The 13515-nt window shown below is 52.0% G+C and overlaps 1 protein-coding gene across 5 annotated transcripts in view; it reads left to right on the top strand.

Annotated features, from left to right (window-relative positions):
- The window catches only part of AGRN (agrin), a 726538-nt gene that overhangs the window by 331153 nt on the left and 381870 nt on the right, over positions 1–13515 (top strand). Inside the window, exon 1 of one of the 5 annotated variants that reach the window (XM_085609663.1) lies at positions 7809–9192. The exons of the other annotated variants lie outside the window; for them this stretch is intronic. Coding sequence (XP_085465789.1) covers positions 9024–9192 — 169 coding nt within the window. The 5' untranslated portion in view covers positions 7809–9023. Of the gene's footprint in view, positions 1–7808; positions 9193–13515 lie in introns of those variants that run through there. 5 annotated transcript variants of the gene reach the window in all.

Genomic DNA, 13515 nt, shown 5'->3' with positions numbered 1-13515 from the left:
TTCTTCAGGACAAGAGTTGAGAAGCAACCTAATATCGATGTGGGTAGATATAGCTCCCAGTGTGATCACCCGCTGGTTGGATGCGGTGAGATACCCATATGGCTCCTCAACAAGTCCATTAATGGCCGAAGGTGAAAGAATCTTCATCCGTGATTGAAATGGCAGTGTGACACGGTTGAATCGGTGTATCAACACTTAATAGTTATCAGCAACTTACGCTCATGAAATAATGTGTCCCGAATGAATAGGTATAATCAATGTGCAGTATTGGAATCAATCCGTAGCTAAAACTGGCATGTGGGTTCCTTACAGGAACATGGCACCGTCATTCAGTGCCCGGCATTCTGTTTCCAATAATGATTACAATACAAGAATAAGGAAAGACACTTCCTTGCCAGTGGTCTGTAAAACCTTGCTATGGAGGCTTTCATGGTCCTATCTAGGCTTTGTCTTTGCCAGATAAGTTGGCTATCCTCCTATTTAGGTGGGGTTAACTTGAGGGGGTGGCTCTCCCACCCCCCTAGCCTGACTGCTTGGAGATGCTGTGTGGTCTTACCAAAAGGAGGGGTGTTTTGGTATTGGTAGAGTTGGCGCTGCTACTGTCTCTCAAGACCACTGTGACCGAGAGTCCCCATAGAAGAGATGGGCCATCCACTCTGCATGGTGCAGAAGGAGCATATGAAGTTCAGATTCTAACACCCCCCCACTGACCCCCGTCAAGGAGAGATCATTCATTGGCTGGGGAGGGGGGAGAGTACACAGCCTTCCTGATTGTCCCACCATCTTGCTGAACATTAATCCTAAGAGTGTCTTTGCGGAAGCTCTCCACGACGGAGCCTTTAAGAGCACACATTGCCCTGGTCACCCCTGGCACTGTGCAACCCACCACTGTCCTCACTAGAGCGCCCCTTACCCAAGCAGCGATGAGATGGCCGTGTATAGCAAGGGACTAGTGCTAAGTTTTCCTTTGCCTGTTGGCGGGGTCCTAACTTCAGCCACCGGATTCATACAGATCCACCCCTGCTGCATTTTCCACATGAACAGTGATTTGCTTCATTTGCCATATTGCACCACAACTTTCAGACTGTTGCGCAAGAAATTGAATGCAAGTCACGTGTGCAATGTATGTCCCTTCTGCGTCTACATTCGTTTAAGTCCACAACGTTCAACTCGATTACAATCGAAAAATGTTTCTAGCTCAAATGGATCAAAGTCATTAAATTGCCACGGGTCACCATTCAGCTTCGGATGAGTGCTTCATACTGGTTTTTACCATACTAGTTACTCAACTGTTACCTTCTAGAATACTCTGGTCTCTGACTCAGTCGGCTCAGAGGTCAATCTATTCTTTCGAATGATAATGTTGTTGCCTGCTCTATACATTGTAATGAAAATGTTGCTGTCAAAAGCAAAAAGAAGAATGAGACTATTTAAAATGGAGGATAGAATGTGGTCAATCAATTCATATGTAGTATTATTGCAGCTAAAAATACAAACAAAAATAAGTTACACTGGCATGCTTCTATTGTGATCCGGTGGTTTTAAACTGTGTTTTAGGGTCTGAGGGGCCAAATAAAGCTCGATGGTGATGATGAAGTTACAATAGATTTGCAGACAAGTACACTGAGACCAGAGCTTTCTAGGGACACTGAGACCAGAGCTTTCTAGGGACACTGAGACCAGAGCTTTCTAGGGACACTGAGACCAGAGCTTTCTAGGGATACTGAGACCAGAGCTTTCTAGGGACACTGAGACCAGAGCTTTCTAGGGATACTGAGACCAGAGCTTTCTAGGGACACTGAGACCAGAGCTTTCTAGGGATACTGAGACCAGAGCTTTCTAGGGACACTGAGACCAGAGCTTTCTAGGGATACTGAGACCAGAGCTTTCTAGGGATACTGAGACCAGAGCTTTCTAGGGATACTGAGACCAGAGCTTTCTAGGGATACTGAGACCAGAGCTTTCTAGGGATACTGAGACCAGAGCTTTCTAGGGATACTGAGACCAGAGCTTTCTAGGGATACTGAGACCAGAGCTTTCTAGGGACACTGAGACCAGAGCTTTCTAGGGACACTGAGACCAGAGCTTTGGACACTGAGACCAGAGCTTTCTAGGGATACTGAGACCAGAACTTTCTAGGGATACTGAGACCAGAGCTTTCTAGGGATACTGAGACCAGAGCTTTCTAGGGATACTGAGACCAGAGCTTTCTAGGGACACTGAGACCAGAGCTTTCTAGGGATACTGAGACCAGAGCTTTCTAGGGATACTGAGACCAGAGCTTTCTAGGGATACTGAGACCAGAGCTTTCTAGGGACACTGAGACCAGAGCTTTCTAGGGACACTGAGACCAGAGCTTTGACCAGAGCTTTCTAGGGATACTGACACCAGAGCTTTCTAGGGACACTGAGACCAGAGCTTTCTAGGGACACTGAGACCAGAGCTTTCTAGGGATACTGAGACCAGAGCTTTCTAGGGACACTGAGACCAGAGCTTTGACCAGAGCTTTCTAGGGATACTGACACCAGAGCTTTCTAGGGACACTGAGACCAGAGCTTTCTAGGGACACTGAGACCAGAGCTTTCTAGGGATACTGAGACCAGAGCTTTCTAGGGATACTGAGACCAGAGCTTTCTAGGGACACTGAGACCAGAGCTTTCTAGGGATACTGAGACCAGAGCTTTCTAGGGATACTGAGACCAGAGCTTTCTAGGGATACTGAGACCAGAGCTTTCTAGGGACACTGAGACCAGAGCTTTGACCAGAGCTTTCTAGGGATACTGACACCAGAGCTTTCTAGGGACACTGAGACCAGAGCTTTCTAGGGACACTGAGACCAGAGCTTTCTAGGGACACTGAGACCAGAGCTTTCTAGGGATACTGAGACCAGAGCTTTCTAGGGATACTGAGACCAGAGCTTTCTAGGGACACTGAGACCAGAGCTTTCTAGGGACACTGAGACCAGAGCTTTCTAGGGATACTGAGACCAGAGCTTTCTAGGGACACTGAGACCAGAGCTTTCTAGGGATACTGAGACCAGAGCTTTCTAGGGATACTGAGACCAGAGCTTTCTAGGGATACTGAGACCAGAGCTTTCTAGGGACACTGAGACCAGAGCTTTGGACACTGAGACCAGAGCTTTCTAGGGATACTGAGACCAGAGCTTTCTAGGGATACTGAGACCAGAGCTTTCTAGGGATACTGAGACCAGAGCTTTCTAGGGATACTGAGACCAGAGCTTTCTAGGGATACTGAGACCAGAGCTTTCTAGGGACACTGAGACCAGAGCTTTCTAGGGATACTGAGACCAGAGCTTTCTAGGGATACTGAGACCAGAGCTTTCTAGGGATACTGAGACCAGAGCTTTCTAGGGATACTGAGACCAGAGCTTTCTAGGGATACTGAGACCAGAGCTTTCTAGGGACACTGAGACCAGAGCTTTCTAGGGATACTGAGACCAGAGCTTTCTAGGGATACTGAGACCAGAGCTTTCTAGGGATACTGAGACCAGAGCTTTCTAGGGACACTGAGACCAGAGCTTTCTAGGGACACTGAGACCAGAGCTTTGACCAGAGCTTTCTAGGGATACTGACACCAGAGCTTTCTAGGGACACTGAGACCAGAGCTTTCTAGGGACACTGAGACCAGAGCTTTCTAGGGATACTGAGACCAGAGCTTTCTAGGGACACTGAGACCAGAGCTTTGACCAGAGCTTTCTAGGGATACTGACACCAGAGCTTTCTAGGGACACTGAGACCAGAGCTTTCTAGGGACACTGAGACCAGAGCTTTCTAGGGATACTGAGACCAGAGCTTTCTAGGGATACTGAGACCAGAGCTTTCTAGGGACACTGAGACCAGAGCTTTCTAGGGATACTGAGACCAGAGCTTTCTAGGGATACTGAGACCAGAGCTTTCTAGGGATACTGAGACCAGAGCTTTCTAGGGACACTGAGACCAGAGCTTTGACCAGAGCTTTCTAGGGATACTGACACCAGAGCTTTCTAGGGACACTGAGACCAGAGCTTTCTAGGGACACTGAGACCAGAGCTTTCTAGGGACACTGAGACCAGAGCTTTCTAGGGATACTGAGACCAGAGCTTTCTAGGGATACTGAGACCAGAGCTTTCTAGGGACACTGAGACCAGAGCTTTCTAGGGACACTGAGACCAGAGCTTTCTAGGGATACTGAGACCAGAGCTTTCTAGGGATACTGAGACCAGAGCTTTCTAGGGATACTGAGACCAGAGCTTTCTAGGGATACTGAGACCAGAGCTTTCTAGGGACACTGAGACCAGAGCTTTCTAGGGACACTGAGACCAGAGCTTTCTAGGGACACTGAGACCAGAGCTTTCTAGGGATACTGAGACCAGAGCTTTCTAGGGACACTGAGACCAGAGCTTTCTAGGGACACTGAGACCAGAGCTTTCTAGGGACACTGAGACCAGAGCTTTCTAGGGATACTGAGACCAGAGCTTTCTAGGGACACTGAGACCAGAGCTTTCTAGGGACACTGAGACCAGAGCTTTCTAGGGACACTGAGACCAGAGCTTTCTAGGGACACTGAGACCAGAGCTTTCTAGGGACACTGAGACCAGAGCTTTCTAGGGATACTGAGACCAGAGCTTTCTAGGGATACTGAGACCAGAGCTTTCTAGGGACACTGAGACCAGAGCTTTCTAGGGACACTGAGACCAGAGCTTTCTAGGGATACTGAGACCAGAGCTTTCTAGGGATACTGAGACCAGAGCTTTCTAGGGATACTGAGACCAGAGCTTTCTAGGGACACTGAGACCAGAGCTTTCTAGGGACACTGAGACCAGAGCTTTCTAGGGATACTGAGACCAGAGCTTTCTAGGGATACTGAGACCAGAGCTTTCTAGGGACACTGAGACCAGAGCTTTCTAGGGATACTGAGACCAGAGCTTTCTAGGGACACTGAGACCAGAGCTTTCTAGGGACACTGAGACCAGAGCTTTCTAGGGACACTGAGACCAGAGCTTTCTAGGGACACTGAGACCAGAGCTTTCTAGGGACACTGAGACCAGAGCTTTCTATGGATACTGAGACCAGAGCTTTCTAGGGATACTGAGACCAGAGCTTTCTAGGGATACTGAGACCAGAGCTTTCTAGGGATACTGAGACCAGAGCTTTCTAGGGATACTGAGACCAGAGCTTTCTAGGGATACTGAGACCAGAGCTTTCTAGGGACACTGAGACCAGAGCTTTCTAGGGACACTGAGACCAGAGCTTTCTAGGGACACTGAGACCAGAGCTTTCTATGGATACTGAGACCAGAGCTTTCTAGGGATACTGAGACCAGAGCTTTCTAGGGATACTGTTGTGATCCAACCGCAGTCGGATTTTTCAACTATTCTTGCAAACTCAGGCCCCCCTAGCAGACACCGGTCTTTGTGCTGCAGAAGTTTCGGAAGCCCCTCTGTCTGTAGCACTAATATCAAGAGAGGACTTCGTTTGGAAGATTCTCAAACGTGTTGCATCTCATTTTCAGACCAGGTGGTTCAAATTTTAAAGTGCTTTCCAGGTGAGACCTGTTCATAGTAAGTTTGTAATGTGCAATATTGTTCTGCAGGTTGTTTTTGAAAAGTAAAGTAAAGGAGAAATAAGGCCTGAACACCTTTGCCCCATCAACCAGCAGATGACTATCATGTTTAAACATGTAACAATGTACATATATTTTAAACGTGTGTATGAATATACATATATCACTAGGCATCCCTTACTAGCACACAGCATATTTATAATTCTTCTTTCATTTCCCAATAGTTCAAATATTGTATTCAATCTGTTGTGCCTGGAAGATTTAAAACTGTATTGTCAACAATGTTTCAGCTGGAAAAAAAATTAAGGCAACCTTCATCGGGACAAGCGCAATTAAACATGGACACTTGTTAGAAGCTAAAGACAAACAATTGATGGACGGAATGCAGAACAATCAAAACATGCACCCCCAGTCAAGAGATCTGGGTTAAATCCATCATTCTTTTGCTCCCCATGCCACCCCAGTTTAGACCTGGTCATATGCAAATCAGTCTTGACCCTGTTCCTCATGGGGAACAGTCCAGCCCGAACTGCCAAGACAGGTTCTCCCTGGGCCGGAAATAAGCATCCTAGGACGGGTTAGAGGCTATCCAATGCTTTCTAAAAAACAATATTTTTGCAAAAGGTCTGCTTTGTAGAACATGCATATAGATTTGCTGCAAAAGAACCAACACTGAATAACACATTTTTAGGGCGAGCCCATGGAAGGGATGAGGCACTGCACTATGCGGTTAGTGGTCTCAAAAGTTCCACAGCCTCATTAAATGAAAGTAGAGTTTACTGGAGTGGAAAGTAGTAACAAACTGAAGTAAAATTAGGGCGAACTGAAGAGTTGGCTAAAAATAAATGTCAGAATATTCCTGAGGGTGGGGGCTTGAGAGTGGACGGCTGCTCGGTCTAGGTGGTGTTTTAGCGCACGCCCGTGGTGAGATGTCGCTGTGCCCTGCTTTGCTGAGCCAGCCACACTTGTCAGAGTGTTGTTCGTCGTGTGTTGCCGCTCGCTTTCCACTCCAGGCGCCAATCCGAGGCCACTTGAGCGCCGCAGGATGGAGTGCGCGATATTTCCGTAACCTTCCGCCGCCCCCGCTCGCCCTTCAAGCGAGTGTAGTCCTCGCTCATAAGATGAAAGGTGCCGTCTCCGCGAGGCCAGGGTGCTCTGGGGAGCAGAGGTTCTCCGGCGTCTATCCTTAACGAGGGGGCAAGTCTAGCACTGTCCCTGAGGATTTACATGATATGATTGTCTTGCATTTACACATGAGCTCGAGAGTCGTGGCTGACTCACTGTGGCTTTCAAAGTGCCGTGTTCTCGTGCCAAGAGGTGGTTATTCTGGGCGCTGTAGGAGGATGACTTTAAAGTGTGCAAATACATGAAGGTGGTCGAGGTAGGTGTTCATTAAAGGCAGCTCTGTGATTGGACACTGGTGGGAGAGGTGGTTTTCAGCACTGGACAGGGTCCAGATCTCCCTTTGGCACCGGACAGGAGAGGTCATTTTCAGCACTGAGTGACCACCTCCGACCGGACAGCTCTGATTGAAGACGCCCTATTCAATGTGGAACCGTGTGTGTGTGTGTGGGGGGGTGGGTCTTGCCTGGCACCCCAAGAAGAGCTGTGCTCCAGTGGTGGAGAAGCCCCTCCACTCGAACTCATTCTCTCTAGCGCTTTCCAACTCTCTCCTCCTCTCTCGCCAGTACCCCTCCTCCTGCCCCTTCTTCCTCTCCGATACGTTCTTGCGCTCGTGTCGCTTTCCGGCTCTCTCAGTGGTCACTGGTCTCTTAGGCACGAGACGGTTGTCCGTCTAGGGACTGCAGAGTTGCTCTTAAGGGGTGAAAGAGTAATTCCAAGGGAGGGGTTTCACAGGATTGATGGTAGGTGGGTCTAATGGGGGCAGGTAGCAAGTGGTCTGGGGGGGGGGCGGTGGCGGAGCGCACACAGGTCGCGGGCAGGTTTATGGGGTACTTTAACCCTGGGGATGAGTGCGGGACAGTTAATAAGGGCAGAGGCACATGGCCGGCATGATTACCGGATAAGTGAGAGGTGAACGTGCTCCTGGCGGGGTGCTGGGCGTGGAGTCTGTTCCTGGGCCCCGCACCTCTCACTGTGACTTGTACCGCCTTCCCTCTAGCCCCTCCCATCTTCCCTCCCTCTCTCCGCCCATCTGAGCACCCTCTCTCCCCCTCGCCCATCCTCCCCGTCTCGCCCTCCCTCCCCCTCCGGCAACAGCGGCAGCACCGGAGCCGAGTGAAGTTACTGCTGAGAGGGGTGAATAGGAGCTGCATCTCATACAACGCACGGTACAGCGCCGGCTGCGGGAGTAAAGCACCGAGCGAAAGCAGGACAGCGCGGAGCACAGAAAGAGGGCGCCGAGAAGAGGCTTGGGGAAGAAGCCAGGTCCAGCACCCCACGCTCGGACGAGGCACAGTGGGCTCTAAGCACCCTAAAATCAGCAAGAACCTCTTCGATCCTGACGAGAGACCCCGCCAGTCCCCACACTCAAACCCCAACGTATGTGTTGGAGGAAGGTTTCGCATGTGTTACTGATGCATTTGTAGCGCCGAGAATAGTGGAGGGCTGTACAGCGCTGCGCACACCCCAGGACAAAGATCCATTTCCGATTGGAGCATAGTGCCAAATACACCTCGGGGCCGGTGCAACTGCACCTTGCTTTGTGCTCCTACCAAGCAAAGGCAGACACCTGCCGCTCCTCCCCAAGAACACGGCTGCTGCACCCGCCACTCCGAGGGGAAGACGTCGGTGTACTTAACCTGCACACGGGTTCTCCTGTGCACCTGTCCGGCACAGCGCCGGGTGTACTCAAGGCACTTCGCATCCTCTTACCGCCCCGTGAGCGATGCTACTTTACTAAATTAGTGCACAGAGGCGAGTACGCACCTGCTGTGTGTGGACCACAGACTGCTCGCCTCCTCTCAGACTAATTTCACATAAGAAAGCCGGACTGGACTACGGGAGCTTCTGCACAGGGTAACTGGGTTCATCGTCCACGACTGGAGTTGTACACAGCGCCTCCCCTTCGCCAAGTGCACTCACCCAAGGCGCTGCCTTTGTGGGAAGCACCGTGTGCACCCTTCGTGGATAACTGCACAGCCACCTGCTTGGATTGGTGCACAGCATCACACGCACCTGTTTCACTGGGTCTGTGGCTGTCGTGGATTTGTGTTCCCAGAGTACACCGACCCCCCCGGAGGGCACCGGAGCTGGCCTGATTCCCGTGGAGTGGACTGGGGAGGTCGCCCTGGGCTCGCGCTGCCACGCGCCCCCTTGGCTCCGGATTGCCCCGGTGCCCCGTATCCAGGCACCGCGCCGAGTAGAGCATCTTCCGGAGAGGCGAGGATGCGCGTCTGGGCTTGAGGTGTCCTCGTCCTGTCAGGACGCCACGTGTTTGGGAGAGGCGCGACCCCCTGGCTACCCAATGCCACTGGGAGGTACGGGTGGCCGCTGCTGGCATGACCGGCTGCCAGCCCCCGGGGGCCCCTGCCGCCGCGGAGCGGGACCGCATGTACCAGCACAAGGTGTCCCTGGTGGTCCGGTACTTCATGATACCTTGCAACGTCTGCCTCATCCTGCTGGCCACGGCCACCCTGGGCTTCGCCGTGCTCCTCTTCCTCACCAACTGTACGTGTCCGAGGGCAGGGGTACCGGGGTGTGGGGGAACGGGGAGTGACTGTGGGGGCGTGGGTAGGAGGGCTAGGAGGCATCAGGCTACAGCGGTCGGGAGGTGACCATGGACCGCCGGGTACTGGGAATGAGTATGGAACTGAAAGGTGCCGGGGGAATAACATGGACCGCAGATAGATGGGAGTGAAGATGGGCTGCGAGCTACTGGAGTCAGAGAATGGAGCGCAATGCACTGGGAGGGAACATTTAATGCAGGGTGCTGAGACTGAGCATACAGTGCATGGTACTGGGAGTGAGCATGAGCTGCAAGCCACTGGAAAAGAATGGAGTGTGCGTAATGTACTGGGAGTGAATGTGTACTGCATAGTTCTGTAAGTGAGCATGGACTGTAGGGTGCTGGGTGTGAGCATGAACTGTAGGGTGCTGGGAGAGACGATGTATTGCAGGGTATTAGGAGTACGCATGGGGTGCTGGGAGTGAGCATGGACTGTAGGGTGCTGGGAGTGAGCATGGACTGCAGAGTTCAGTGAGTGAGCATAGATTGTAGGGTGCTTGGGAGTGAGGTGGACTGTAGGGTGCTGGGAGTGGGCATGAACTGTAGGGTGCTGGGAGAGAGCATGGACTGTAGGGTGCTGGGAGTGAGCATGGACTGTAGGGTGCTGGGAGTGCGCATGGACTGTAGGGTGCTGGGAGTGAGCATGGACTGTAGAGTGCTGGGAGAGAGCATGGGCTGTAGGGTGCTGGGAGTGAGCATGGACTGTAGGGTGCTGGGAGTGAGCATGGACTGTAGGGTGCTGGGAGTGAGCATGGACTGCAGAGTTCAGTGAGTGAGCATGGACTGTAGGGTGCTGGGAGTGAGCATGGACTGCAGAGTTCAGTGAGTGAGCATGGACTGAAGGGTGCTGGGAGTGAGACTACAGTGCATGGTACTAGAAGTGAGTATGGACTGCAAAGTTCCGTGCTTGAGCATGGACTCAAGAGTGCTGGGAGTGAGACTACAGTGCATGGTACTAGGAGTGAGCATGGACTGCAGAGTTCAGTGAGTGAGCATTGACTGAAGGGTGCTGGGAGTGAGACTACAGTGCATGGTACTAGGAGTGAGCATGGACTGCAGAGTTCAGTGAGTGAGCATGGACTGAAGGGTGCTGGGAGTGAGACTACAGTGCATGGTACTAGGAGTGAGTATGGACTGCAAAGTTCCGTGAGTGAGCATTAACTGCAGGGTGCTGGGAGCGTGCATGGACTGCGGGGTGTACAGTGGATGGCACTAGGAGTGAGCATTGACTGCAGGGTGCTGGGAGCGTGCATGGACTGCAGGGTGTACCGTGCATGGCACTAGGAGTGAGCATGGACTGCAGGGTGCTGGGCAAGAGCATTTACTGCAGGGTGCTGGGAGCGTGCATGGACTGCAGGGTGCTGGGAGCGTGCATGGGCTGCGGGGTGTACAGTGGATGGCACTAGGAGTGAGCATTGACTGCAGGATGCTGGGGGCGTGCATGGACTGCGGGGTGTACAGTGGATGGCACTAGGAGTGAGCATTGACTGCAGGGTGCTGGGAGCGTGCATGGACTGCGGGGTGTACAGTGGATGGCACTAGGAGTGAGCATTGACTGCAGGGTGCTGGGAGCGTGCATGGACTGCGGGGTGTACAGTGGATGGCACTAGGAGTGAGCATTGACTGCAGGGTGCTGGGAGCGTGCATGGACTGCGGGGTGTACAGTGGATGGCACTAGGAGTGAGCATTGACTGCAGGGTGCTGGGAGCGTGCATGGACTGCGGGGTGTACCGTGCATGGCACTAGGAGTGAGCATGGACTGCAGGGTGCTGGGAAAGAGCATTTACTGCAGGGTGCTGGGAGCGTGCATGGGCTGCGGGGTGTACAGTGGATGGCACTAGGAGTGAGCATGGACTGCAGGGTGCTGGGAAAGAACATTTACTGCAGGGGACTGGTAGTGAGAATACAGTGCATGGTATTTGGAGTGAGCATGGGCTGCAAAGTGTACTGGGAGAGAATATAGCCTATATGGTACAGGGAGTAAAATGCACCAGTTGTGAGAGTGGTCTGTAGTGTACTTGGGGTGGGGGTTGGGGGGGGGGGGCACTGCTGCTTGATCGTAGTCTGGAGGGAAGGGGGCTGTTGTGTTGTGGCTGGAATAGAAATCCCAGCGGTGTTCAATGGGGAGCAGTGTTTCCATTGGCCAGACACATTGTAGGACGTCACAGACTCGTAGAATATTCGCTCTGTGGGTAAAGTTTCTGGGAAGCTGGAGGGAGAAAAGTAATTCATTTTCCACAACGTTTGGGTGAGGGGGGAGGGTAAATAAAGCACGTGGATTAAACATCTGTGTGGACCAACCCACGTTATGCGCGTCGTTTCACCTTTCTTACTGGGGCGTGTCAGAACGCCCCAGCCGCCCAGGCCCTTCTTTTCCACGCCGCTTCCTTCTGTCTGTCCTGTCTTCCCTGCACCTCTCGGGCGGACACGGCTGAAGTCCTGAGCTTTCGTTGGTGTGCAGAGGACCGCACAGTGCTGGATGTATGAGCTGAGCTTTTCACTACAAAGTGTTACTTAAAGGGAAACGTGTTTGAAAGTGTTTCCAGTCTGAGCCCCGCCCTTCATTCTTTGGCGGTAATGAGGTTGGAGTTAGGGTTGGCTTTCATCTACACCCCCCACCCCCTCCCCCACAATACGTGCTTGTCCGGCTACTCTATGTAACTGACCGTAGCCTCTCCGATGCACGGGTTGAAGTTAGGTTATGCCCTGCGGGCGTGAAAGTCACGCCTCCTCTTTGGTTCCATTTGTTTATGATGTTTTGTGTGGCGCCGTAAACTGCCGCGGGGCGCCTTAGAGCGCGTGTGGTGGTGTGCCATGCTGTAATCCGCTTCCCCAGTAATTAAAAATGCCGTGCTGCTGGCACCCCAGGAGGGTTTATGCTAATTAATGTGTTATGCTAATTAATGTTTTATAGCTCCATATACAACAGAATGGCACACTTTCTGTCAGGCACTTTGGCAAGTTGTACACAAGTATAGTAGAGAAAGAAATGTCGGGGGACTGCATAGGTGAAAAGGGCGTGCACGAAGCGAGCCGTGCCGCAGCGGGACTCGCCGAGCCCTGTGCCATCAGCTGCACATGCGTGCGAGAGGGTACTTCAGAGCGCTTTGCTGCAGTTTAAGTGGTCGCTTGACAGTGGTAATGCAGGCAGAGGCTTCGCTCACCAGCTGGGGCCCCTAAGGCGGCGAGCATCTGGCGTCAAACCGCACAGCGGGCAGAAGAGGTGCGGGAGCGGCCGGCAGAGGGAGGCGGCGAGGCCTTTGGGGTCTGTGTGCTAATCGGAGGTCGGAGGGACTCCGAGAAATGCTGGCATAAGGTCAAGAGCTCTGCTTGAGTCTGGGATTGGCTAAAACAACTCGTGTGAGCCACAGTGACTGGGCAGAGTTTATAGGTCCCCTGTGAGTGTGATCCGCGGGGTGGGGGGTTTGTGTGCGCTCTCCATGCTTCCTTGCATTTGACAGGTGTGTGAGATGTGCTTCTCTCCTGCATTGTGACAGATGTCACTGACCTCTCCGTGCTTCCTTGCATTTGACAGGTGTGTCAGATGTGCTTCTCACCTGCATTGTGATAGATGCTCCTCTCCATGCTGCCTTGCATTTGGCAGGTGTGTGAGATGTACTTCTCACCTATATTGTGATACATGCTCCTCTGTGCTTCCTTGCCTTTGACACCTGTGTGAGATGTGCTTCTCTCCTGCATTATGATAAATGCTCCTCTCCGTGCTTCCTTGCATTTGACAGGTGTGTGAGATGTGCTTCTCACCTGCATTGTGATAGATGCTCCTCTCAGTGCTTCCTTGCATTTGACAGGTGTGCGAGATGTGCTTCTCTCCTGCATTGTGACAGATGCTCCTGACTGCTCCATGCTTCCTTGCATTTGGCAGGTGTGTGAGATGTGCTTCTCACCTGCATTGTGATACATGCTCCTCTGTGCTTCCTTGCCTTTGACACCTGTGTGAGATGTGCTTCATTCCTACATTGTGATAGATGCTCCACTCCGTGCTTCCAGGCATTTGACAGGTGTGTGATGTGCTTCTCACGTGCATTGTCATAGATGCTCTGCTCCGTGCTTCCTTGCATTTGACAGGTGTGTGAGATGTGCTTCTCTCCTGCATTGTGATAGATGCTCTGCTCCGTGCTTGCCTTTAACAGGTGTGTGAGATGTGCTTCTCTCCTGCTTTGTGACAGATGCTCCTGACATCTCCATGCTTCCTTGCATTTGACAGGTGTGTGAGATGTGCTTCTCTCCTGTATCTTGACAGATGC

The sequence above is a fragment of the Triturus cristatus genome, chromosome 1_2 (genome assembly GCF_964204655.1).
Source record: "Triturus cristatus chromosome 1_2, aTriCri1.1, whole genome shotgun sequence".
Classification (NCBI taxonomy): Eukaryota; Metazoa; Chordata; class Amphibia; order Caudata; family Salamandridae; genus Triturus; species Triturus cristatus.
Note: the sequence above shows the minus strand (reverse complement) of the source record. Positions and strands in the feature narration are given on the sequence as shown.